This window comes from Heterodontus francisci, chromosome 24 (assembly GCF_036365525.1).
Source record: "Heterodontus francisci isolate sHetFra1 chromosome 24, sHetFra1.hap1, whole genome shotgun sequence".
NCBI lineage: Eukaryota > Metazoa > Chordata > Chondrichthyes > Heterodontiformes > Heterodontidae > Heterodontus > Heterodontus francisci.
In genome coordinates, this window is record NC_090394.1 from 75,602,538 (window position 1) to 75,630,392 (window position 27,855).

A 27,855-nucleotide genomic window follows, 5' to 3' on the forward strand; every position below is an offset into this window, starting at 1 on the left:
ATAACTTGACATGAAAATCACAGTGAAAGGAAAGAACATGGAGATATGTTTGGAAAAAATCAGTTAGAGTGAATTAATGACATTATTAGCTCAGTTAGAAGTGTGAGTACAGACTGGTCTTTTGTTGGCAAATAGAACACTGACAATTTACATTGGATTTGTATTTTACTCCTCATGTAGGATGCTTGAATTCAAAAGGTAATTGCTTGTCTCATGTCCATTCTTGTACAATCGGGCATCCAGGAAACCCTAATAAGGGAGCATACGCACATCCGATGAGCAGATAATGCACTATGCTTTCGCTTTGGAACCAGAGTTTGAAACCAGCACAGTCTGACGAGATGAAATATTTCTCTGGTTGGTCTCAGGGTCCCAAGCAAAGTTTTTTTGGGGGGAATATCAGTCCATTTTCCATTAAGCTTGGCTTCACAGTGAAAAGTGCTCTAATTTGGCAGTACATTGACAGTTTTGCTTGGCATTTGCAATGACTCAGTGGGTAGCACTCTTGTCTTTGAGTAGGAAGCTGGTGTGTTTAAGTACCACTCCAGCGTCTAAAAGTTAAGGCTATCACCCCAGTGCAGTACTGAGGGGGTGCAGCACTTTCAGAGGTGCCTTCTTTCAGATAAGACGTTAAACCGAGGCCCCATCTGCCATCTCGTTGGATGTAAAAGATCCCATGGCACTGTTTCGAAGAAGACCAAAGGAATTCTCCCCCCTGTCCTGGGCAATATTTATTACTCAACCAACACCACTAAAAACAGATTATCTGATTATCACAGTGCTGTTTGTGGGAGCTTGCTGTGTGCAAGTTGGCTGCTGTGCTTTCTACATTATAACAGTGACTACATTTCATAGAATGAATCATGGAATGGTTATAGCACAGAAGGAGGCCATTCAGCCAATCATATCTATGCTGGCTCTGAAGGAGCGATTTACCTAGTGCCGCTCCCCTGCCTTCACCCCGTAACCCTGCACATTCTTCCTTTTCAGATAATAATCCAATTCCCTTTTGAAAGCCTTGATTGAATCTGCCTCCACCACACTCTCAGGCAGTGCATTCCAGATCCTAACCACTTGCTGCGTGAAAAAGTTTTTCTTCGTGTCATTTCAAAAGTACTTCATTGGCTGCAAAGCACTTGGGACATGCTGAAGTCATCAAAAGTACTATATAAATGCAGGTCTGTCTGTCTTTCACTTGGGGAGTCCATGGCTGATGTCACAGATGCAGAGGGATTGCTCTCGGTTTAGTGCCAGAATAGAGGAAGTCTTGCTAATATTCCTTACTGTTAAAGGAAAGTGATGCTGAACTATGGTCACCCTGAACTGGACTGCATCTCTTATTGCTTGCTCTGTGCCATTCTTAGTAGGCCAGTGTAAAGAAGTCAGGATTATGTAATCCTGTCTGTTAACACATGGTGTAATAAGTGATTGAGTCTGTTTCATTTGGGGCTTTCAAACTTTATTGACCCCATTACTGTCCTATTTCTCACAGATTAGTGGTTATGATACTGGATTTGTAATCCAGAGAATGCAAATTCAAATATCACCATGGCAGTTTGAGTTAGCAATCAGTTTAAAAAAAATCTCAAAGCTGGTATCATTAAAGGTTGCCATAAACCTGTCAGATTGTGATTAAGAGCCTAACTGGTTCACAAACGTCTGTTAGGGAAGGAAACTTACATAAAAGCAAAATACTGCGGATGTTGGAAATCTGAAATAAAAACAAGAAATGCTGGAAATACTCAGCAGGTCTGGCAGCATCTGTGGAGAGAGAAACAGAGTTAACGTTTCAGGTCAGTGACCCTTTATCAGACCCTTATTATTAGGGAAGGAAACTTGCCATCCTTACCCAGTCTGGCCTAGATGGTGACTCTTAGCAAAATACATTTAGTTGTCTTAAACAAAAGATTCACTGCCACCTTTGTATGACTAAGGATGGGCAATAAATGCTGGCCTTGCCAGTGATGTCCATGTCCTGAGAATAAATACATTTTTAAAAGTTGAGTTTTTCAGATTATAGTGTAGGGATTCACAATACGCTCAAATTCATTGAAAGGAAATAGATTTTTGACCATCATGATTGTAGAGCTCCCTCAGTAGTTCCCCAGTTGACCCAACAGTCTGGCCTTTCTCCAATTTGACCCTTGTAAAAATTCATAGAATTTTATGAAATTGAAGTAGGCCTTTCAGCCCATCAGTGCTGTGCTGGCTCTCTGAAAGCGCTATCCAATTCGTCCCATTCCCCTGTACTTTCTGAATACTCCTGCAATTTCCTTTTTCAAGTATTTCTCCACTTAATTTTTAAAAGCTGTGAGCAATTCTGCTTCACAGGAGCATTATAAAACAAGATATGACACCAAGCCACATCAGGAGATATTAGGTCTGATGACCAAAAGCTTGGTGAAAAAAGTAGGTTTTGAGGAGTGTCATAAAGGAGGCAAGCGAGGTGGAGAGGCGGAAAGGTGCAGGGAGGGTATCCTAGAGCTTGGGGCCTAGGTAACTGAAAGTGCAGTCACCAACGATGGAGCGATTAAAATCAGGGATGCACAGGAGGCCAGAATTAGAGTAGTGCAGTTAACTTGGAGGGTTGTGGGGCTGGAGGAGATTACAGAGATAGGGAGGGGTGAGGCCATGGAGGGATTTGAAAACAAGGGTGCAAATTTTTACATCAAGATGTTGCTTGACTAGGAGTCAATGTAGGTCAGCAAGCACAGAGATGATAGGGGAACAGGACTTGGTGCAAATTGAGATATGGAAACAGAGTTTTGGATGACCTCAAGTTTGCGGAGAGTAGAATGTGGGAGACCAGCCAGGAGTGCGATGGAATAGTCAAGCCTAGAAGTTACGAAGGCATGAAAGAGGGTTTCAGCAGCAGATGAGCTGAGACAGGGTCGAAGTCAGGCAATGTTACTGAGGTGGAAATGGGTGGTCTTCGTGTTGGTGCGAATATGAGGTCAGAAGCTCATCTTGGGGTCAAATGCAAACAGACTGACTTAATCTCAGACTGTTACCAGGGAGAGGGATGGAGTCGGTAGGTAGGGAATGCAGTTTGGAGTGGGGACCAAAAACGATGGTGTTAGTCTTCTCAATATTTAATTGGAGGAAATTTCTGCTCATCCAGTACTGGACGTCAGATAAACAGTCTGATAGTTTAGCAACAGTGGAGGAGTGGAGAGAGGTGGTGGTGAGGTAGAGCTGGGTGTCATCAGCGTACATGTGAAAACTAATGCTGTGCTTTCAGATGATGTCATTGAGAGGCGGCATGTAGATGAGAAATAGGAGGGGGGAAAGGGGAGATCCTTGGGAGGCACCAGAGGTAACGTTGCGGGAGCAGGAAGAGAAGCCATTGCAAGTGATTCTCTGGCTACGATTAAATAGATAAGAATTGAACCAGGTGAGAGCAGTCCCACCCAGCTGGATGACAGAGAGGCATTGGAGGAGGATGGTGTGGTCAACCATGTCCAAGGGTGCAGACAGGTCAAGAAGGACGAGGATTTGTGACTTTGTTAAGAGATGTTTTGGTACTGTGATGGGTGGAAACCTGATTGGAGGGATTCAAACATGGAGTTCTGGGAAAGATGGGAATGGATTTGGGATGAGAAAATATGTTCAAGGACTTTGGAGAGGAAAGGGAGGTTAGAGATGGGATGGTAGTTTGCAAAGACAGTGGGTCAGGGCTTGGTTTTTTGAGGAGAGGGGTTGATGATGGCAAATTTAAAGGAGAGAAGGACAACGCCTGAAGAGAGAGAAGTGTTAACAATTTCAGCTAACAAAGGGACCAGGAGGGGAAGTTGGTCACCAGTTTAGTGGGAATAGGATGGAGGGAACAGGAGGTGGGGTCTCATGGACAAGATGAGCTCAGAGGGAGATGAGGGGAGATAGGAAAGAAATTAGAGAAAGATGTGAGTTCAGGGCTAGGACAGGGGGGTGTATTAGAGGAGGTTTAGCCCAGTGGGCTAGTGGAAGGGAGGCATGCGGCAGAGGTAGCTGATCAAATGGTCTCGATCTTAGTGACAAAGAAATCCATGAGCTCCTCGCATTATTGCTGGAGATGTGAGTGGAGGGGAGAGGGGCGAGGGGTTAGGAAGACATTTCAAGCTATGAAACAGGAAATGCACCATTCACGAGATTAAGTCGAATATATGCAAACCTATGTCTGGCAGTGTGCCTCTGTTAGCTGTATTGTTTGAATGAGAGTGGGTGTAGCTAATATGGTGGTTCCTGTTTATTCAGATAATGTGTTTCCCATGACGTTTGTTTCCTGTTTGGAAGGAGAATGGCCAAGGGTTGCAAGGAGAGTCACCAGCTCCTCTGAGCTTGTACTGAAATATCCAGTGTTCTTTCATCTGTTTTTAGAAAACTGCCTTTCACCTTTATCCACTGTTTATTTGCCTTTGCCTCAAATGTATTGATTTCTTTCCTTTGACTTCTGGTAGTTTTACAGCATTGAATGAAATGTCCACTTCAAATAAATATGTTTAATAAAAAATAATGGTGCTCACTAGGGTGTAAGACATTGTGCTTTAGCTGTTATGTTTGGTTAAGTTTACAAGAGTGTTGTCTAGATTATTCAAAGCCAGTACCAAACAGATACTGGAATGGTCTTATACAAAGTGTCCCGTTCTACTCCTTCTTCTTTGGCTTCCTTATCTCGAGAGACAATGGGTAAGCGCCTGGAGGTGGTCAGTGGTTTGTGGAGCAGCGCCTGGAGTGGCTATAAAGGCCAATTCTAGAGTGACAGACTCTTCCACAGGTGCTGCAGAAAAATCTGTTTGTCGGGGCTGTTACACAGTTAGCTCTCCACTTGCGCTTCTGTCTTTTTTCCTGCCAACTGCTAAGTCTTTTCGACTCGCCACACTATCGCCCCGCCTTTATGGCTGCCCACCAGCTCTGGCGAATGCTGGCAACTGACTCCCACGACCTGTGATCAATGTCACAGGACCTCATGTCGCGTTTGCAGATGTCTTTAAAGCGGAAACATGGACGGCCGGTGGGTCTGATACCAGTAGCGAGCTCGCTGTACAATGTGTCTACTACTCTACTGTAAAACAATGTTTTATGTATTTGTACATTAAACAGGACTATATTACTTTCCAAAAGCAAAATAGTGCAGGTGCTGGAAATCTGAAATAAAAACAAATGCTGAAAATACTCAACAGGTCAGGCAGCATATGAGGAGAGAGAAACAGAGTTAATGTTTCAGGTCAATGACCTTTCTATTGATGGAGTTAAGATTCAGATCAGCCATGATGTAATTAAACAGAGTTCTGACAGAAGATCATTTACCTGAAACGTTAACTCTGTTTCTCTCTCCACAGATTCAGCACAGAACTGCTGAGTATTTCTAGCATTTTCTGTATTACCATAGAATCATAGAAAAATTATGGCACAGAAGGAGGGCATTCAGCCCGTCATGTCCGTGCCGGCTGAAAAAGCTAGCTGCCCAATCTAATCCCACCTTCCAGCACTTGGTCCAGAGCCTTGCCGGTTACAGCACTTCAGGTGCATGTCCAGGTACCTTTGAAAAGAATTGAGGTTTTCTGCCTCCACCACCATTCCTGGCAGTGAATTCCAGATACTCTCCACCCTCTGGTGAAAAAGTCTTTCCTCATGTCCCCTCAAATCCTTCTACCAATCACCTTAAATCTGTGCCCCCTGGTAATTGACTTCTCTGCCAGGGGAAACAGGTCCTTCCTGTCTACTCTATCTAGGCCCCTCATAATTTTGTACACCTCAATTAAGTCACCCCTCAGCCTCCTCTGTTCTAAGGAAAACAACCCTAGCCTATCCAGTCTTTCCTCATAGTTGCAACTTTCAAGCCCTGGCAGCATTCTTGTAAATCTCCTATGTACTCTCTCCAGAGAAATTATGTCCTTTCTGTAATGTGGTGACCAGAACTGCCACCTTCAGGGACCTGTGGACATGCACTCCAAGGTCTCTCACTTCTTCTACCCCTCTCAATATCATCCTGTTTATTGTGTATTCCCTCGCTTTATTTGCCCTTCCCAAATGCATTACCTCACACTTACCTGGATTGAATTCCATTTGCCACTTTTCTGCCCACTCAACCAAACCATTGATATCTTTCTGGAGTGTACAGCTATCCTCTTCACTATCAACTACACGGCCAATTTTTGTGTCATCAGCAAATTTTCCAATCATGCCTCCCACATTTAAGTCCAAAGCATCAATATATACCACAAAAAGCAAGGGACCCAACACTGAGCCCTGTGGAACACCACTGGAAACAGCTTTCCATTGACAAAAACATCTGTCGACTACTACCCTTTGTTTCCTGTCCCTGAGCCAGGTCTGGATCCAACCTGCCACATTCCCCTGTATCCCATGGGCTTTCATTTTACTGACCAGTCTGCCATGTGGGACCTCGTTCAAGTGCCTTGCTAAAATCCATGTAGACCACATCCACTGCACTACCCTCATCACAGCACAGTGGCACAGTGGCTAGCACCGCAGCCTCACAGCTCCAGTGACCCGGGTTCGGTTCTGGGTACTGCTTGTGTGGAGTTTGCAAGTTCTTCCTGTGACTGCGTGGGTTTCCTCTGGGTGCTCCAGTTTCCTCCCACATGCCAAAGACTTGCAGGTTGATAGGTAAATTGGCCATTGTAAAAAAAAAATTGCCCCTTGTGTAGTTAGGTAGTAGGAGAATTGAGGGAAGGTGGGGATGTGAGAGGGAAAATTAGATTAATGTAGGATTAGTATAAATGGGTGGTTGATGGTCGGCATGGATTCGTTGGGCTGAAGGGCCTGTTTCGGTGCTGTATCTCTCTATGACTCTAATCCTTCTTGCTACTGCCTCAAAACTCAATTAAGTTAGTAAGACATGACCTTCCCTTAACAAATCCATGCTGTCTATCCCTGATTAATCCGTACCTTTCTAAGTGGCAGTTTATCCTGTCCCTCAGAATGGATTCTAATAATTTACCCACCAACGAGGTCAGACTGACCGGCCTATAATTATTTGGCCTATCACTCGCACCCTTTTTAAACAATGGTACAATGTTCGCAGACCTCTCATCGTTTGGTACCCCTCCTGTATCTAGTGAAGATTTGAAGATGATCCTCAGTGCATCTGCTATTTCATCCCTAGCTTCCTTTAACAATCTGGGATACAATCCATCTGGCCCTGGCGATTTCTCCACCTTCAAGGATGTCAGACCCTCTAGTACTTCCTCTCTCATTATGCTTCTCATATCTAATGTTTCACACAGCTCCTCTTTAACTACAATGTCTACATCAACCCTCTCCTTTGTGAAGACAGAGACAAAAAATCCATTAAGAACTCTGCCCACATCTTCTTCATCCACGTGTAAGTTCCCTTGTACATCTCTGATAGGCCCTGCCCTTTCCTTAGTTAACCTCTTGCTGTTAATGTACTGATAAAAACATCTTCGGGTTTTCCTTGATTTTACCTGCCAATAATTTTTCATGTCCTGTCTTTGTTTTTCTAATTTCCTTTTTTACATCACCCCTGCACTTTCTATACTGCTCTAGGCTTTCTAAATTATTAAGATTTTTGTGATTGTCATAAGCTTTCTTTTTCTGCGTTAACTTACCCTGTAAGCTTCTTGATAACCAAGGGGCTCTAGATTTGGCAGTACCACCCTTTATCTTTGTGGGGTCATGCTTACACTGTGCCTGTTGTATCTCGCTTTTGAGTGCCTCCCACTGGTTTGCCACAGATTTTCCTTCAAGTAGCTGTATCCAGTCCACTTTCGCCAGGTCACCTCTCAGTTTCTTAAAATTTGCCTTCCCCAATTTAGAACTTTTACTCTTTTATTTATTTTTTTATTTTTTTTTTAATTTAGAGATACAGCACTGAAACAGGCCTTTTGGCCCACCGAGTCTGTGCCGACCATCAACCACCCATTTATTCTAATCCTACACTAATCCCATATTCCTACAACATTCCCACCTGTCCCTATATTCCCCTACCACCTACCCATACTAGGGGCAATTTATAATGGCCAATTTACCTATCAACCTGCAAGTCTTTGGCATGTGGGAGGAAACTGGAGCACCCGGAGGAAACCCACGCAGACACAGGGAGAACTTGCAAACTCCACACAGGCAGTACCCAGAATTGAACCCGGGTCGCTGGAGCTGTGAGGCTGCAGTGCTAACCACTGCGCCACTGTGCCGCCCATCTTGTTTTATCTTTGCCCTTTCCCATGATTATACTAAAATTAACTGTATAATGGTCATGATCTCCAAAATGGTCACCCACTGTTACTTCATCCAGTTGCCCAGCTTCATTACCAAAGAATAAATCTAGAATTGTGCCCCCTCTCGTTGGGCTTGTTACGTGCTGGCTAAAAAAGTTCTCTTGAACACAGTTCAAGAATTTTGTCCCCTCTGTACTGTAAATAGGGAGAGTTAGGATCCTAAATTAGCACAAATTAGTAAAAGCTTTACTTCTATGTGGGTGTGAAATAGGAAAGGTTAAATTTTTTTAAAATTGGCTTATGGGTAATAGAGTGTTATTACAACACAAACATCATGGAATTTGGAAGTGTGTTGAAAATCGGCAGTCTTGAGCAGGTTGGCATAAGAACAGGAGGCCATTCAGCCCTTTGAGCCTGTTCTGCCATTCAGTTAGATCATGGCTGATCTGTACCTTAACTCTATCTTACCCACCTTGGTTCCGTAACCTTTAGTGACATTTCAGGTGACCCTTAGCCTCAGCATCTTTTTGGGGCAGAGTGCTGCAGATTTCCACTACCCTTGCCTTCTTTAAAAAGCCTTAGCTTTGCTCCTGGGGTTTGTTTCTTTATCTGAACATTTCTCGCCACCCCCTCCGCCATCTCTCCTCTGTGCTTCTTAACAAAGTGCACTATAATGCCCTCCCAGCCTCCAGTTGGTCTCCGTATAAAATGTACAAGGAGATAAAATCCTCGTAATTTTGCTTCAGCAAAGCATGGAAGAAATAGGCTATTACAATGCATCTGCAAAATAATACAATCAATGACATTTCTACAGAACATATAACTACTAGGTGTCTCCCATTTACTCAGCAACACAATGGAATAACAATTGCTATGATCCTGTTACTGTACCTATTAAAGTACAAAGCTGTAATTTCATCCTGAGATCCAGCTGAGATCCATAACCCATCAAGCTGCCTGTTTGAATTTCGTATTGTATAAACCCCTACTTTAAATTATTGCCATTTTTCCTTGCTCTTCACTACAAGTTCTTTTATTCTTTTTGCAAGATGAAAATTTTTCAAGCTTCTGTATTGAGAATTGATTTTTGTCACCAGAATACATCCCCATATTAGGAGATTAGTGTTGAAGAGTGTCTGCAGAGACTCATCGACAGGTTTGCGGCTGCCTGCAATGAATTTGGCCTAACCATCAGCCTCAAGAAAACGAACATCATGGGACAGGACGTCAGAAATGCCCCATCTATCAATATCGGCGACCACACTCTGGAAGTGGTTCAAGAGCTCACCTACCTAGGCTCAACTATCACCAGTAACCTGTCTCTTGATGCAGAATTAAACAAGCGCATGGGAAAGGCTTCCTCTGCTATGTCCAGACTGGCCAAGAGAGTGTGGGAAAATGGCTCACTGACACAGAACACAAAAGTCCAAGTGTATCAAGCCTGTGTCCTCAGTACCTTGCTCTACGGCAGCGAGGCCTGGACAACGTATGTCAGCCAAGAGCGACGTCTCAATTAATTCCATTTTCGCTGCCTCCGGAAAATCCTTGGCATCAGGTGGCAGGACTATATCTCCAACACAGAAGTCCTCGAGGCGGCCAACATCCCCAGCACATACACCCTACTAAGCCAGCGGCGCCTGAGATGGCTTGGCCATGTGAGCCGCATGGAAGATGGCAGGATCCCCAAGGACACATTGCACAGCGAGCTCGTCACTGGTACCAGACCCACCGGCCGTCCATGGCTCCGCTTTAAAGACGTCTACAAATGCGACATGACGTCCTGTGACATTGATCACACGTCGTGTGAGTCAGTTGCCAGCGATCGCCAGAGCTGGCGGGCAGCCATAAAGATGGGGCTAAAATGTGGCGAGTCGAAGAGACTTAGCAGTTGGCAGGAAAAAAGACAGAAGCACAAGGGGAGAGCCAACTGTGTAACAGCCCCGACAACCAATTTTATCTGCAGCACCCGTGGAAGAGTCTGTCACTCCAGAATTGGCCTTTATAGCCACTCCAGGCGCTGCTGCACAAACCACTGACCGCCTCCAGGCACTTACCCATTGTCTCTCGAGAAAAGGAGGCCAGAAAAGAAGAAGAACGTGTTGCTATCCCATCCTCTAACATTGAGTCTAGTCAGTATAAAGGAGTCTCTACAACCCTTCGATCTCTGCGCTTCACTGATTCTGGCCTCTAGTGCATCCCTGATTTTAATCACTCTGCCATTGGTGGCATTGGTGCATTCAGCTGGCTCGGCCCTAAGCTCTGGAATTCCCTCCCTATGTCTCTCTGCCTCTTGCCTCCTTGTCCTCCTTTAAGACGCTCCTTAAAATCTGCCTCTTTGACCAAGCTTTTGGTCGTCTGCTCTAATATCTCCTTATTTGACTCAATGCCAGATTTTGTTTGATAACACTTCAGTGAAGCACCATGGGAGGTTTTACTACATTAAAGCCACTATATAAATGCCAAGTTATGAGCTTTGATGATGATCCCCGATCATTGCAAGGAACTGTGCAAAATGCCCTGAGTGCGACCTGCTTTCTGTGAGATTCCAAAGTATTGTATATAGAGGATGTAATACTGTGTGCTGGATCTTGTAAAAGGTGTGTACAATGTGTTGCTGTACTGCAGCAATTCCAAGCTGGATCATTTAATCTTATTTAGTAGTACTGTACCTTCCTTTTATTGATTGTATTGTGTCTTGCTGCACCCAGCTTTCTCTATTCCGAGGAGGTGGTTTACTGAAGGACGCCTGGTCAGTTTTGATCCTTGAACTGTAGGATTATTTGGCAGCAAATCTGCTGTTTCCTGTTGGATGAAGGCATTTGCTGATGGCTTGGCCTGGAAAATCTGGTAGATTTTGATTCCACTGCACACTGCAGTACCCCGAATGTTAACTTTCAATCATATTCCACCGCCTGCCCAGTTTACTGCCAATGTAAGCAAACCCATGGTCTGAGATGTGCATGCTGATTTTTATTCAGTTAGGAGATAGCCCAGATTAAAAGGCAGCATCTTGAGAGTCCATTTAGAAAATTTCTGCCCTTTCTTCTCCAGGATCTAGGTTCAAATTTAGTCCAGGGTGATATTTTCTGTTGTCTGTTGCCTGAACAGTCCTTCCTGAAATGACCCAAAGCTATCTGGGTGTGGACCATTGACTCAAAACTTCCCACAATGCAGGGCAAGTAGGCATGCATGACTTGAGGTTGTAGGAATGGTGTGGAAATTGGAAATGTCACACTGAATAGGCAAAGGGGCTTTTGCGAGGATACTGTTGGTGTTTAGAGGCAGGATTGCTGCTGTTATATGAAAGTCTCTGTCTTCCTTGTCCTCTTTCTCCTACATTCACATGCAGTCATGCTCCTAATAAGAACAGCTAATAAGAACAACGGCAGCCAATTTAATGTTATGCAGAAACTAGCCCAGCAAGCAGAGTTGTCTTCTAGTCAGGTGAACAGGCCAGGCTGGAGGGCAGGATTTAGTTTGGTTTGTGATGATAAGGGTTCTAAACTCTCCAGTACAAAAGACCCGAAATGTAGAAAGGGCCAAAAAGGAAGAGGAAATATGTGGTGATTTTGAATGATGATTCTTTTTAAGGTGTCTTCACTCTGTCTCTTGCTTGGGTTTCCCTGATTGACTGGCACCCCTAACTATTATCAATTAAACTCTAACCCTTGCCCTCTCTATTCTCTCTCCCTCCTTCACCACTCTTTCTCTCCCCCCCCAACCCATCACCCCATCTGCAATAACCACACAGGGTTAGCATTTATTGCCACACTTTCTCCTCCTCTGCTATATTTGAGGCTTAATGCTGTGTACCATGAGGTGCTGAACTGCACAGACCCATTTGATCTTTAGTCTGTGCCGTCAGCTGAACCCTGCTGGGATGGCATTGGAGGTGATGCAATTAGCTCAGTATTCCCAAGATGGGGCAGGTAGGGGAAAAACCAACCATGGTTGCTGCTTCTGATTGTCATGTGGCCTATGCTTGAATCAGTGATGCCATCCTGTGATTGAACATTCTGATTTGGCTGAGGTAATGGAGGGATGCTGAGAGCATAGAAGCCTAACCCAGCAAGAACCGGGACTTTCAGAAAAGGAAAATTGAATGGGTAGAAGCTGCATCCTAACACTGACACAACACACTGGTACCTCACTTAGTCTTGAGTCTAGAAAGTTGAATTGCAATTTATGCACAGAACAGATTTTGTAATCTTAGTCTGATGGACATTATTTTAGCAATCCATGATTTTTTAAAATCATTTTAGTTTTTTTCCCTTCTGAAATGTATCATGTTGATTCTTCCCTAAACTACACCATTAAATATAGATGGCGTATAAGCACTGACCACCTCCAGGTGCGTATCCATTGTCTCTCGAGATAAGGAGGCCCAAAAGAAAGAAAAGAAGAAAGAATAAGCGTAGGTACAACACTCTATATCCCAGGGGCAGTTTATCTGCAGTAATTCTGACACTTGAAGTTATTTTTGTGAACTCCTCCCTTTTGACAAGAACTGTTGATTCTGATTGAATGGGAAACAGCCAATTAAAATTTGTGGTAAAGTGGAAATGGCTGTGCTTGTATCGAGCCTTGAAAAATTGAGATCAAAGTGGACGGTGGGAAGGGCAAGATCAAAACTTGAATGTCAATTATGAAACTTATCTTGAACCTAAGAACTGAATGCGAAGGGAATGCTATTTGGTCACACTGTTCACAGGTTAATTCTTTCATGTTATAACTTGAAATGAAATAGGTATACAATTTATTGGCCCATACAATTCGAGGAAGTTACTTACCTGTCCTTCCCTGAATTTTATGAAGCAGCACAATCACATTGACTTAAGTTTGAGCAAAATTCTGGTAAGAGTTTTTTTTTGTAGAGAAGAGGGATTGCTTTGAAAGGGCACTCTGTTGAACTTTCCTTTCCTGTTAATGTGCTCACCTTCTGGATGGGGGTTGAAGAGAGAAAGTGGAAATGAAAGTAAAATAATGAATTTTTTGAAAACTTCCAGGTATGCAGAGACGGGGACGGCCCACTTCAGTTCTAAAGAACCATCTGTTGCCCCTGTAGGTAGGACTGGTGCCTTTCGCACAGGAAGGTAAGTGTTTAAATATTGTACCAAATGATTACTGAATAATTGAAGTCATGCATGACCATTGAACTGATGACCTGCTGTTAAATGTGTTGAAAAGTATGGGACAGCCTTGTTCTATTCAAATGACCAAACTTTTTTCTCAGATGTTTCTGGTCACCCTGGAAAAAATAAAGTACCCCTGCTGATAATTGCAAGGCTATGACTAATAATACTACTCCACCAGTAAGAGCATGGCGAAGCGCTGGCGATATTTCCAGCCTTCTTTGTCTTGTGCGTAAGCTTGAGACGCTCACTTTATGCTAACTTCAGCATTTTTAGATCCTGCATTAAATCATTTTAAAGCCTGAGAGTTGATCATCCCTCAACCATTCAAACTCAGCTTTTGAACTTAGCACCTCTTCCACACAGGATGAGTGATGACAAGGTGCCACATAAAAGGTTATTGCGCAAAGTAGGAGCTCATGGTGTAGAGGGTAACATATTAGCATGGATAGAAGATTGGCTGGCTGGCACAAAACAGAGAGTATGCATAAATGGGTCCTTTTCTGAGTGACAGGATGTGACGAGTGGAGTCCTGCAGGGGTCTGTGATGGGGCCTCAACTTTTTACAATTTATATCAATGACTTAGATGAGGGGAGCAATGGCATGGTAGCTAACTTTGCAGATGACACAAAGATAGGTAGGAAAGTATGTTGTGTAGAGGACATAAGGAGATTGCAGGTTGATATAGATAGGTTGAATGAGTGGGCAAAAATCTGGCAGATGGAGTATAATGTGGGAAAATGTGAAGTTCTTCACTTTGGTAGGAAGAATAAAAATGCAGAGTATAATTTAAACGGAAAACGACTGCAGAATTCTGGGGTGCAGGAGTCACGAAACGTTAGTATGCAGGTCAACAAGTAATGAAGAAGGCTAATGGAATGCTATCCTTTATTACGAGAGGAATTGAAAATAAAAGTAAGGATGTTGTGCTTCAGTAATACAGGGCATTGGTGAGACCACATCTCAAATATTGTGTGCAGTTTTGGTCTCCTTATTTAAGGAAGGATGTAACTGCATTGGAGGCGGTTTAGAGGAGGTTTACTAGATTGATCCTTGGAATGAGCGGGTTGTCTTATGAGGAAAGGTTGGACAGACTGGGCTTGTTTTCACTGGAGTTTAGAAGAGTGAGGGGAGAATTCTCGAATTAGGAGCAGAAGTAGGCCGTTTGGACCTCGAGCCTGCTCCACCATTCAATAAGATCATGGCTGATCTGTTTGTCTACCGAGTTTCACACTTCCATCTTCCCCCGATAACCCTTGATTCCCTTGCCTAACAAGAATCTATCTACCTCCGCCTTAAAAATATTCAATGACCCCACCTCCACCACCTTCTGAGGCAGAGAGTTCCAAAGTCGCACAACCCTTTGAAAGAAAAAATTTCTTCTCTGTCCTAAAAGAGTGACCCCTAATTTTAAAACCGTGCCCCTTAGTTCTGGACTCACCCACAAGGCAAGCATCCTTTCCACATCCACCTTGTCAAGACCGTTCAGGATCTTATAAACTTCAATCAAGTCTCCCCTCACTCTTCTAAACTCCAGTGAAAACAAGCCCAGTCTGTACAACCTTTCCTCATAACACAACCCGCACATTCCAGGTATCAATCTGGAAAACCTCCTCTGAACCACTTCCAACGCATTCACATCCTTCCTTAAATAAGGAAACCAAAACTGCACACAGTATTCGAGATGTGGTCTCACCAATGCCCTGTATAACTGAAGCATAACATCCTTACTTTTATTTCCAATTCCTCGAGTAATAAAGGATAGCATGCCATTAGTCTTTATTAGCTGCTGTACCTGCATGCTAACGTTTTGTGACTCCTGCACTAGAACACGTAGATCCCTCTGCACTTCAGAATTCTGTAGTCATCCTCCGTTTAAATATGACTCTGCTTTTTTTATTCTTCCTGCCAAAGTGAACAACTTCACATTTCCCACATTATACTCCATCTGCCAGATTTTTGCCCACTCACTCAACCTATCTATATCAATCTGCAACCTCCTTATGTCCGCTACACAACATACTTCCCTGCCTATCTTTGTGTCATCTGCAAAGTTAGCTATCGTGCCATCGCTCCCCTCGTCTAAGCCATTGATATAAATTTTAAAAAGTTGAGGCCCCAGCACAGACTCCTGTGGGACTCCACTCGTTACATCTTGCCAATCAGAAAAGGACCCATTTATGCATACTCTCTGTTTTGTGCCAGCCAGCCAATCTTCTTATCCATGCTAATATGTTACCCCCTACACCTTGAGCTCCTACTTTGCGCAATAACCTTTTATGTGGCACTTTGTCAGATGCCTTCTGGAACTCCAAGTACAGTATGTCAACGGGCTCCCCTTTATCCACAGCAGATGTCACTCCTTCAAAGAACTCCAACAAATTGGTTAAACATGATTTCCCTTTCACAAAACCATGCTGACTATCCCCAATTACCTTGAGTTTTTCTAAGTGCCCAGCTACAACCTCCTTAATGATTGATTCTAATACCTTCCCCATGACAGGCGTCAAGCTGACTGGCCTATAGTTAACTGTTTTCTGCCTCCCCCCACTTCTTGAATAGAGGGGTTATATTTGCTACTTCCCAGTCTGATGGAACCTTATCAGAATCTAGTGAATTTTGAAAAATTAGCACCAATGCATCTACTACCTCATTAGCCACCTCTTTTAAGACCCTAGGATGAAGTCCATCAGGACCCGGGGACTTGTTAGCCCACAGCTCCATCAGTTTGATCAGTACCGCTTCCCTGGTGATTGCAATTTCACCAAGTTCCTCTCTTCCTTCTACCTCCTGATTTACAGTGATTGCCGGAATGTTTTTTGTATCCTCTGTAATGAAGACAGAAGCAAAATATTTGTTCATTGCGTCCATTTCCTTATTATCTACTATTAGCTCCTCATTCTCACTCTCTAGAGGACCAACACTCACTTTACTTTTTTCCTTTTTAAATACCTGTGGAGACTCTTGCGATCCGTTTTTACATTTCTAGCTAGCTTCCTCTCATACTCTAATTTCTTTCTCCTGATTAGTCTTTTAGACATTTTCTGCTGTTCTTTATATTCTGACTTGATTGAAGTTTATAAGATCCTGAACGGTCTTGACAAGGTGGATGTGGAAAGGATGTTTCCTCTTGTAGGCGAGTCCAGAACTAGGGGACGCTGTTTTAAAATTGGGGGTCGTCCTTTTAGGAAAGAGACGAGGAGAATTTTTTTTCTCTGAGGGTTGTGTGACTTTGGAACTCTCTGCCTCAGAAGATGGTGGAGGCGGGGACATTGAATATTTTTAAGGCAGAGGTAGATAAATTCTTGTTAGGCAAGGGAATCTAGGGTTATCGGGGGTAGTTGGGAGTGTGGAATTTGGTAGACAAACAGATCAGCCATGATCTTATTGAATGGTGGAGCAGGCTCGAGGGGCCGAATGGCCACCTTCTCCTAATTCATATGTCCGTATGTACCTCGCTGCTTATGCGCATGGACAGACAACAGAAATCTCTTCTACCATGCAATTAATAAGAATCCACTTCTCTTACTTTTTGTGCAGAATAAATCCTTGCAGCAGCCTAATTTCCATTTTATTTTAAAATATCCCAGAGCTCTGGCTTCCATACAGTTTAAAAGAAAAGATATACAACATAGAAATATTAGCAAAAGATTGTTCCCTGTTTTTTTTATCATGGTTTTGGCTCAGATTGAACAGCACAGAAAGAGACCACCTGGCCATTGTGTCTGTGCTGGCTCTCCACTTGGTCCCATCCCCCTACACTTTCCCAACACTTGTTTTAGTCTTCCTCAAATATTTATAAAGGCTATTATGGATTTTGCTTCCATCACTGATTCTGCTAGCATTGGGGCAGTGACATACTGGATAATGTCTTTACCAACTGAGGCATTGAGGAAGTTGACAGGATCATTATCTTTACTGACTGTAGCTTGCTGATCACGCATGTATTTTCTGCTCGTCCTCTGTTGTGGGATAGTAATCATAGCCTTGAAACTGTGCAAATATTAGTTTATGAATTTTATAAATTTTAACTGGGCTGATGCCTCTTGTAAAGCGAGGGATAAAGGATTGTCATAAAATTGCAAGGTGAGGTCAGATGCTAATATTCTTTGTAAGATTTGAAGGTGTGCATGGATTACATTACTCACAGTGCTCAGGAAAACATATTGCCTTCTGTGTTTTCAAATGTTAGAGACCCTTTTACTTTCCTAAATCAAATAGCAAAGGTGAAAATAAATGTGCAGGTGAGACCCAGTTGGACTCTGACTCAATGCTCTTAGTCTCACTTCATCTCCCTGGTGACAGTTAATCCATAGTACGCAGCATCCGTGGCATTCCACAGGCTTGTTCCGTGGATGCAAATGTTTATATATTGGTTAGGACAGTCAAAGGAAGTTCTCGAGAAAGCAGTCTTTGTGCAATGATGGTGAAAGTCTTTTTAAATGTGAAATTATAGTTCCTGTCTGTCAGTCTGAAACTCCAATTTTATATCTTTTTTGATTGTGGATGTTTTCCCAGAACCACGATTCTAGATCCAAGTTCCCTTGGGTTCTGAATGCCTTCCATTCTGCCTGCATCATCTGAGCGGTTTCTGGTGTTATTCCCTGTGTTTTTTTTAATGTGGTTATGGTGAATGAAACCAATGTCTGAGACATTCTTCCTATTTGATCTGTTGTAAATTCAGTACAGGAATGATGTTCAGCCTCATGATTAAGGTTAGAAAGCTGTGGCAGTATTAATCACTGTTGATAGCAGTTTAATCACGATTGAACTTTTCTCCAGTAATGACTTAGAGTAGTTATTCATATGGTGGTGGTGGGGAATAGGATGAGCTTCTTTGAAGCAGACCTTTTGCTATGTCTACGGATTCCCCAGAGTTGTACTTTTATCTGCTGTATATTGGGGGAATGAATTGAGCTCACAGCTTTATGTGGACTGTCAGTTGCGCAGTTTCATGATGCATGGTTGCTCGTGTTTATGCTTGGATAAGCGTGTGCGGTTGGCAATACCTTCCCAGTGTGATATTGAGTGAGTGGATGGAATGGGCGCAGCCAGGAATTAACTGTTCCAGAGTGCATGGCAGACAGTTGGGAATTTGGTGCAAAGGGTGAAGGAGGTGCTGCTTCTTGCCTCCAACACTTGGAGCAGTTTGTGTCACAGGTAAATATTTAGGTTAATCTACCTATAACAAACTTAATCAAGGCATTAATTTAAAAAAATTCTTTCGCAGGATGTGGGCGTCGCTGGCTAGGTCAGCATTTATTACCCATCCCTAATTGTCCTTGAGAAGGTGGTGGTGAGCTGCCTTCTTGAACTGCTGCAGTCTTTGGGGTGTAGGTACACTCACAGTGCTGTTAGGAAGGGAGTACCAGAATTTTGATCCAGCGACAATGAAGGAACAGCGATATAGTTCCAAGTCGGGATGGTATGTGGCTTGGAGGGGAACTTGCAGGTGGTGGTGTTCCCATACATCTGTTGCTCTTGTCCTTCTTGGTGGTAGAGGTCATGGGTTTGGAAGGTGCTGCCTGAGTAGCCTTGGAGCGTTGCTGCAGTGCATCTTGTAGATGGTACACACTGCTGCCACTGTGTGTCAGTGGTGGAGGGAGTGAATGTTTGTGAACGGGGTGCCAATCAAGCGGGCTGCTTTGTCCTGGATGGTGTCGAGCTTCTTGAGTGTTGTTGGAGCTACACCCATCCAGGCAAGTGGAGAGTATTCCATCACACACCTGACTTGTGCCTTGTAGATGGTGGACAGGTTTGGGGAGTCAGGAGGTGAGTTACTCGCCACAGGATTCCTGGCCTCTGACCTGCTCTTGTAGCCGTGGTATTTATATCGCTCTCCAGTTCAGGTTCTGGTTAATGGTAACCCCTAGGATGTTGATAGTGGGGGATTCAGTGATTGTAATGCCATTGAATGTCAAGGGGGGATGGTTAGATTCTCTCTTTTTGGAGATGGTCATTGCCTGGCACTTGTGTGGCACGAATGTTACTTGCCACTTATCAGCCCAAGCCTGAATGTTGTCCAGGTCTTGCTGCATATGGACACTGACTGCTTAAGTATCCAAGGAATTGTGAATGGTGCTGAACATTGTGCAATCATCAGTGAACATCCCCACTTCTGACCGTAGGATTGAAGGAAGGTCATTGATGAGGCAGCTGAAGATGGTTGGGCCTAGGACACTACCCTGAGGAACTCTTGCAATGATGTCCTGGAGCTGGGATGATTGACCTCCAACAACCACAACCATCTTTCTTTGTGCTAGATATGACTCCAACCAGTGGAGAGTTTTCCCTCTGATTCCCATTGACTTTAATTTTGCCAGGGCTCCTTGATGCCACACTCGGTGCAATGCTGCCTTGATGTCAAGGGCAATCTAGATTTGGGGAATTCAGCGATGGCAGTGCCATTGAATGTCAAGGGGAAATGTTTGGATTCTCTCTTGTTGGCGATCATCATTGCCTGGCACTTGTGTGGTATGAATGTTACTTGTCACTTATCAACCCAAGCTGAATGTTATCCAGGCCTTGCTGCATATGGACTAACTGAAAGTCTAAAAACTAGAAGCTAAGTTGATTAAATACAAAGACTAACTAATTGATAAGTAAAACAGGGTTATATCAGGATGGCAATACATGTGGCTGTGCTGCAAATGCAGCACGTGGGAGTTTGTGGAGAGCACTGTGATTCCAGACAACCATATCTGCAGTAAGTGTCTGCAACTCGACCTTCAGCTCAGAGTTCTTGAGCTGGAATCTGAAGTGGAGAGTCACTTGGACACTTTGATCCAGGAGGCAGACACACCCCTTAGGCTAGGAAGCATTACAGGTCTGGTTAGTGGTCTGGAACAGGAGGTGTGACTGCGAGTCAGGCAGGTTTCGGGACCCCAGGTGCCGTTCTAATGAAGGGTCGTTAACCTGAGATGTTAACTCCGTTTCTCTCTCCACAGATGCTGCCAGACCTGAGTATTTCCTGCATTTTCTGCTTTTTTACCCCCCCCCCTCCCCCCTTCCAGCTGCAGTGCTGGAGGAGCCTTGACCTTGGCTTTTATCCAACAGGTTCGAGGATCTTCCTGCCTGTTTGGATGATGGTCAAGTCTGCAGGGTGGACAAGCAAACTGACCACAGCACTGTGCTACAGGATGCCATTCAAGTGGGGGAAGTAAAAAGGAATGTTGTAATGCTAGGTAACAGTGTAGTCAGGGGGGATAGATACTGTGCCAGTATTAAAGATATCTCGTGGCTGGGAAAAAAAATTTGGAGTGGGGGGAACCGATGACCGAGGTAGAACGAGGAGCGAAATTCTGAAAGAGTCAGAGGAGATAGCATGCAGATTAAAAAGCAGAACCTCAAAGGTGGTAATCTCTGGATCACTACCTGAGCCACCTGCAAATTAGAATAGGCTCAAACAGATCAGAGAGTTGAATGTGTGACTCAAAGAGTGGTGTGGGTGTTAAGTCTTCTGGTTCCCATAGTGAGAAATAATCACACTTAACATCCATCTTTCTTTAAAAGCATAATGCCTCTATATCAATATAACTGTTCCAGCCATTAACCTTTTTCTAAACTAAAGAAGATTAACAACTTTTAGAAATAAACGGAACCCCTTATAGAGACTTTTATAGCTTGTTTTCTTTTCCAAAAGTATTATTCACAGTGGAACGATGTTGTGCCTCCATCTTGTAAACTTGGCATTTGTTGCTCTCAGTGGTGAGTAGGCACACAGCACAGGCAATGTTGTGCATGTTGCTCCTAGTGTTGTAGGGATCGTGCTTGCTGTTGCTAATGTTGTGTCACTTGCTGGTGACGTTGTTGTCTTGCTGGATAGTGATCTTTCCTGTGTTGTTGATGGTCTTTTCTGTTTTTCCAACTCGGGTGTCGGTCGAATATGGATGCTGTTCCTCCTCACTTGCTTACTGGTTTCGGTCTCAATGATGTATAACCTTGGAGTCTCGGCTTCACCAACAACTTTTGCTGGGCTCCAGGTTTTCATGATTGGATCCTTTACAGATACAGTTTGTCCTTTCAACAGCTCCAGTCGGGATTTAGCCTGCTTGTTGAAGTGTTGCTTTCTTCTTACTTGTACTTCAGTGAGTTGTTGTCTCACTTCCTCCTGGTCACTTGAAGGACGTATTTTGCTTGTCAGAGTAGTCTTATATTTTCTTCCATTCAGCAGCTCTGCAGGTGATTTCATGTCAGCCTTGAGAGGTGTAGAACAGAGCGACAAGGCAAGATTTGAGTCTTCCTTTGTCTCTCAGCATTTCTCAAGGGTTCTTTTGACCGTCTGGACATGACTTTCTATAAACACGTGTCCCATGGGTAGTGTGGTAATGAGGTGATGGTGTTGAACCCATATTATTTAGCGAATTCTTTAAATTCTCTGGATGTGAATTGGGTGCCATTGTCATCTATTAATCTTTCAGGAATCCCATGTTCAGCAAACAGAACTCATACTGTTGAGATGATTGTTGTGGCTTTCAAGTCTTTCACCTTCCGGAGTAATAGTTTGCAATTATGAGATACCATCCTTGAGTATGAATAAATTGGCTCCCACAGTATGCCTTGGTCTGGGTGGTACTTCAATAGCTATCATCTCTTTGTGTTGTGTGTTTCTGTACTTCTGGTATACATTGCATGTAGACACCCTATTTTCGATGTCTTTGTATAAGCCTATCCAGAACACAGCTGATCTGGCTCTGAGCTTACACTTCTACATTCCCATGTGGACTTCATGTATCTCTAATTTCTCATCTCTAATTTGATTCAGTTTGTTATGACCGAGGGAGAGGAGTGCACTGGTTATTCTAGTTCCATTTCTCCACAGGTCACAACATATATTTAAATTTTCCCACTTACCGATACGGTCAACCATATACTCTATTTTCCCAGAATAGCACCGGTGGTTAGCACCGCAGCCTCACAGCTCCAGTGACCCAGGTTCAATTCTGGGTAATGCCTGTGTAGAGTTTGTAAGTTCTCCCTGTGTCTGCGTGGGTTTCCTCCGGGTGCTCCAGTTTCCTCCCACAGCCAAAAGACCTGCAGGTTGATAGGTAAATTGGCCATTATAAATTGCCCCTAGTATAGGTAGGTGGTAGGGGAATATAGGGACAGGTGAGACAAAAACAAGAAATGCTGGATTCACTCAGCAGGTCTGGCAGCATCTGTAGAAAGAGAAGCAGAGTTAACGTTTCGGGTCAGTGACCCTTCTTCGGAACAGGTGAGGATGTGGTAGGAATATGGGATTAGTGTAGGATTAGTAGAAATGGGTGGTTAATGGTCGGCACAGACTCGGTGGGCCGAAGGGCCTGTTTCAGTGCTGTATATCAAAATCAAAAGAAAAATCAAATCAAAACACACTAAGCCGGTTTCTTTAATGAACAACAAAGTTATTAATTTATTATAAAAATGTCTTAACCAGTAATGAAGTAAAGCATAAACACACAGATTGAAGTTTTAAAGTTCCCTTTTTACCTTAGCCCCTCACACTCACACATACACTGGTTAACCAGAAAAACAAAAGGGATTTTTGTTCAGAGCTCTGTTACAGACAGAAAACCGTTTGGGCTGAATACTTGCTCGTCCATGTAGAAATCAGCGGATGAGATATGTTGTGTTCCAACACTGGCATACTGTCTAGCCTCCGAGAACACGTAGACAGGTGCCTGGGATCTTTTAGAACAGTTCTTTTCAGGCATCATTGAGAATTAATTTAGAAAGCTATTTTTCAAAGATAGGAGGTGAGATGACTTGACACCATGGACTTCTCAGGGTCTTTTCGACAGGTGCTGGAAAGCTGAGCTGCATTGTGATCTTCTCTTTTCCTTGGGAATTCTCTTCTCCTTCTGGAGGCTTGACTCTTTAAACATTCTGCAAGAATCTGGTCTCTTCCTCTGTGACACTTCTTCAGCAGCTCTAACTTTATCTTATTTCAGAAGGTAAACACTGCCACTCCAACCAAAAGCTTGCGTGTTTGCTGCTCTGTCAGGTGTGCGCTGCTGCTCCCGGGCTTGTCCTGTCAAGGGGCGCGCAACTGTCACTTCTCTGCACACATCTTCTCCAGTTACCGGGGTTTCTATTCTATTTTTAATTTGAGCCATGTGACAGCCAGTAAACATTATTGCCAAACTAGTTCTTTCAGTGTCCTCTTTATGACTCTCTTGGGGAAAAAAAACTGGTCCAACATTTCTTCAGTTTGACTATGAATTCCTCAAAAAATATTTTTTTACAAAAAACAGAAGCACTTTCATGATCAGTTTCCGTGGTGCTGTGTTCCCCAGGTGATGAATCTTTGTACCAAAATCATCTTTGCTTCTGATCTGAGGGCGTATTTCAATGGGTGTATGGTCTTCAACCCTCAGTACCGCCTCCTTCACCTTCTGGTTTACTGAGATAATCTGCAGCTCTTCGCAACTGCTCAACCCCAGGGTAGCAGGACCATCTGTTTGAGCGATGTAGAACATACAGTTAACGTCTTTTCCTTTGCGTGTCCCTCTGATTTGGATTGTTCCTAGCTGTTGAATCTCAGTTTCCCCATTTGCTGTTAGCATGACATTGTTCGGTTTCAGAGCACCTTTCCTTGGATAACCATTTTCTTCTAAATTTTCAGGAAAGATCTTCTGGTATAGTCTGAGTGGGATGATGTTACTCTGTGCTCCAGTATCGATCTTCACCTTCAGATTTAGCGTTGTGGGCTTATTTCTTGCCCTCTCCCTGATCTGAATGGTTGTGCGAATTTCTTTTCTCTGGGAACTGTCATGTCCAGACATTTCATGCAGTTGTATGGTTCCTATGTCTATCGTGTTCTCAAATTCATCGTAATCTTTCAGGGTATGGATATTTTGGGTTTTTTCCACTACTCATTTGCCCTGTTGCTGTGGCTCTGGTGACTCGTCCACTGCCGCCTTCCTTTGTTCTGCACATCGTTTCCCAGTGATTGGCCTTTCTACAAGCTCTGCAGATTGATCTGTATGCGGGACACTTCCTTCTGTCTGTGAACTCGTGTGGCTGTCCACAGCCCCTGCACGTCTTTCTCTCTGTCTGGTGTGCATTCTTTTGTTGCTGTTTCACTGCATCACCCCTGCTGCCTTTCTCTTGGCTTAACTGAAGGCTAGCCCTTTGGGTAGTCAGTATCTTCATCTGTCTGCCTCATGTGCTCTGGCAGTAATTAGTGCTTTTTGTAATTCACGGTGTGCAGAACCCCAGATTAACTGATCTTATCAGCCTTTCATCTGTATCCTTATATTTACATTTTCTGGTGGCAATTTTCAATCTTGTTAGGAAATTGTCAATAGGTTGCCTGATTTCTGTCTGAGGCCTTGAAATTCATATTGGTAGATCAGATGATTTGATTTTGGCTGGAGATGGGTGCTGAATCTTTCAAAGATTTTGTCTTGGTTTCTGCTGTCCTCTTCATTCAGCTCCCAGCTATTAAACAAATTTAATCCTTTATCTCCTGCCCATAGAAGTATATAGCTGACCCTCTCCTCTTTGCTAGTTCCTTTTAGAAATCTACTGAATGACAATTTGCACTTTTGTTCAAACTTCTCGAAATGCCTGTGTGACATCATCAGTTTTCCAATTCATTATGGGCTGTAGCTGTGCATTCATTGTTATGCTGGTAGTCATTTCGTTTTCATACAATTCACTCAGTTTCTCTCTCTCTCTGGCACTAATTTGGGTTGATTTATTTCAATCATTAAGCATTGAATTTGTTTAAAATATTTTCGGTTTACTCACAGACACCTGCTGCCAGCATATTATGTTTTCTGGTTCCCGTAGGTTAGAAATAATCACACTTTAGGCTTATAAATGCTGGAGCTCTTTGTTTATTCATTCAGCCTGCCATGCTACCTGGTAAGGACTCCCTAGAGTGGTCTAGTTTCACACATCACATGACTCTTGTGCAGCAGTGAATGTGGCTGGCTGGAGCACACTTAGCCATAACAATTAGTTCCTAGCTCTTTACAAATAATATAACAATATTTAACAGTGGGAGACAGGGGTTTTGATTCGTGGGGCACTGGCAACAGTACTGGGAAAGAGGGAGCTGTTGGGATGGGCTCCACTTAAACCAGGCTGGGACCAGTATCCTGGCGAATTGTATAGATGGGTCTTTAAATTAAAAAAGAAGTTGGGGGGGGGGGGGGGGGGTGGTTGCGGTGGGTGGTGGTTGTGGGTCAAGGATTCAAGTGAGAGGAAATTTATAAATCTGAAGAGAAACGTACAGAGCAGTGTGGCATTTTGGGTAAAGATGAGTAGTGTGTGACAGGATGCTAAGACGTATGCTTAAAATTCCTTTACAGACCATAAGCCAAATGAAGATGCTTGAAATTGCAAGAGGGAAAATAACACTCAAAAGTGACATCCAGTAAAGAAAATATCAGTATTTCGGTCATTTGATCAGAGCTGAACAGCTACAACGATCTCTTCTAAACAGCAAAGTAGAGGCAGCAGAAAGAGGGGTCATAATTGGATGATAGACGTCACAGAGCAGTTGCAGACGAGCTACAGTGGATGTGTGAGGATGGCACAAGAAAGATGAGCGTGACATATCATGACAGCAGATCTGATAGAAGTAGCTACAAGCAGTAGCAGCAGAATGACAGGAAGGTGTGTAATGGTAAAAGTGGATCAGTGAATAAGGTCAAATCAGGGAAAAATGGTAAAAAGTTAAAAAATTTAAGGTGCTTTATATGAATGCCCGAAGCATTTGTAGCAAGATAAATGAATTAATGGCACAAATTGAGATAAATGGGTTTGATCTAATAGCCATTACAGAGACGTGGTTGCATGTGACCAAAAAAGGGAACTATATATTCCAGGTAGTTGACATTTTGAAAAGAGAGACAAAATAGAAAGGGAGAGGTGTCGGTTGCCCTGATAATAAAGGATAACAGAAGGACAATAATGAGGAAGGCTCTTGGCTTGGAAGATCAAGAAGTAGTTTCAGTATGGGTGGAGATAAGAAATAGCAAGGATCAGGAAACACCAGTGGGAGTACTTTATAGGTCTGAGTTTTAATCAAGAAATGAGGAGTTGTAACAAAGGAAATGCCATAACCGCAAGAGACATCAGTCTTCATAATAGACTGGGCAAATCAAATTGGAAAAAGTAGTTTGAAGTATTCGAGACAGTTTCCTAGAACAATATGTCACGGAGCCAATCAGGGAAGTGGCTATTTTAGATCCTGTTTTGTGTAATGAGACAGGGTTAATTAATAATGAGGGATCCTCTGGCAATGAGTGATCACAATATTAGAATTTCACATTGAGTTTGAGAGTGCTGTACATAAGACTGAAACTAGAGTATTCAACTTCAGTAAAGCCAATTACATAGGTATGAGGGGTATTGGTTAGGGTAGATTGGGAAATTAAAAGATATGACTGTAGATGACCATTGGCAAATGTTTAAAGAAATATTTCATAATTCTCAATGAATCTATATTCCATTGAGAAATAAAAACTGTATGGGAAAAGGGATCCACTTGTGGCTATCTAAAGAGGTTAAGGATAGTATCAGATTAAAAGAGGAGGCTTATAATATTGCCAAGAAGCGGAGTAAGCCGGAGGATTGGGAGAGTTTTAGGCAGCCGAAAAGGATTACTAAAAAATTGTTAAAGGGGGAGTAAATGGCCGGAAATATAAAAACAGATTGTAAGAGCATCTACAAGTATATAAAACGGAAGAGAGTAGTGTAGGTAAACAGACTGAGACAGGAGAAATTATAATGGGGAATAAGGAAATGACAGAGACATTAAACAAATATTTTGTCTTCACAGTAAAAAGCATATTAGAAATAGACGAACAGTCAAATGAGAGTGAGGAACTTAATTAAAACTGGGAAAGAAAAAGTACTGGAGGAATTAATGGGACTAAAAGCTGATAAAACCCCTGGACCAGACAGCCTACATCCTAGATTTCTAGAAGAGGTGGCTGCAGAGGTAGTGGATGCATTAGTTGTGAAATTCTAAAATTCCCTAGATCAGCCCCAGTGGATTGGATAATAGCAAATGTAACACCACTATTCAAGAAAGGAGGGAGAGAGAAAACATAAAGCTGCAGGCCAATTAGCCTGACCTCAATCGTCCGGAAGATGCTCGACTCCATTATTAAGGAAGTGGTAACAGGGCACTTAAAAAAAACTTAATATAATTAGGCAGAGTCAACCTGGTTTTATGAAAGTGAAATCATGTTTGACAAATCTGTTAAGCTATTTTTGAGGATGTAACCAGCAGGCTAGATAAAGAGGAACCAGTGGATGTAGTGTATTTGGATTTCCAGAAGGCATTCGATAAGGTGCCACACAGAATGTTGCGCGAGATAAGGGCTCATGTGGTTGCAGGTAATATAAGTATGGATAAAGAATTGGTTAAAGGACAGAAAGCAGGGAGTAGGAATAAACTGGTTACTTTCATGTTGGAAGGCTATTACTAGTGGGGTGCTGCAAGGATCAGTGCTTGGGCCTCCAAACTCTATATTAGTGATTTAGATGAAGGGGCCGAGTTTAATGTATCCAATTTTGCTGACGATCTAAAGCTAGATGG

At 43.1% G+C, this 27,855-nt stretch overlaps 1 protein-coding gene across 5 annotated transcripts in view; it reads left to right on the forward strand.

The window, feature by feature from the left end:
• capn15 (calpain 15) overlaps positions 1 to 27,855 on the forward strand; it is a 289,848-nt gene that overhangs the window by 44,953 nt on the left and 217,040 nt on the right. For 2 of the 5 annotated variants that reach the window (XM_068056652.1, XM_068056645.1), the window contains exon 2: positions 13,190 to 13,276. The exons of 1 other annotated variant lie outside the window; for it this stretch is intronic. Coding sequence is in view for 1 of the 4 variants with exons in the window: in XM_068056645.1 (XP_067912746.1) it covers positions 13,190 to 13,276 (87 nt within the window). In the remaining 3 variants the exon portion in view is untranslated. Of the gene's footprint in view, positions 1 to 12,542; positions 12,602 to 13,189; positions 13,277 to 27,855 lie in introns of those variants that run through there. 2 more of the 5 variants (XM_068056653.1, XM_068056648.1) reach the window with 2 other exon arrangements.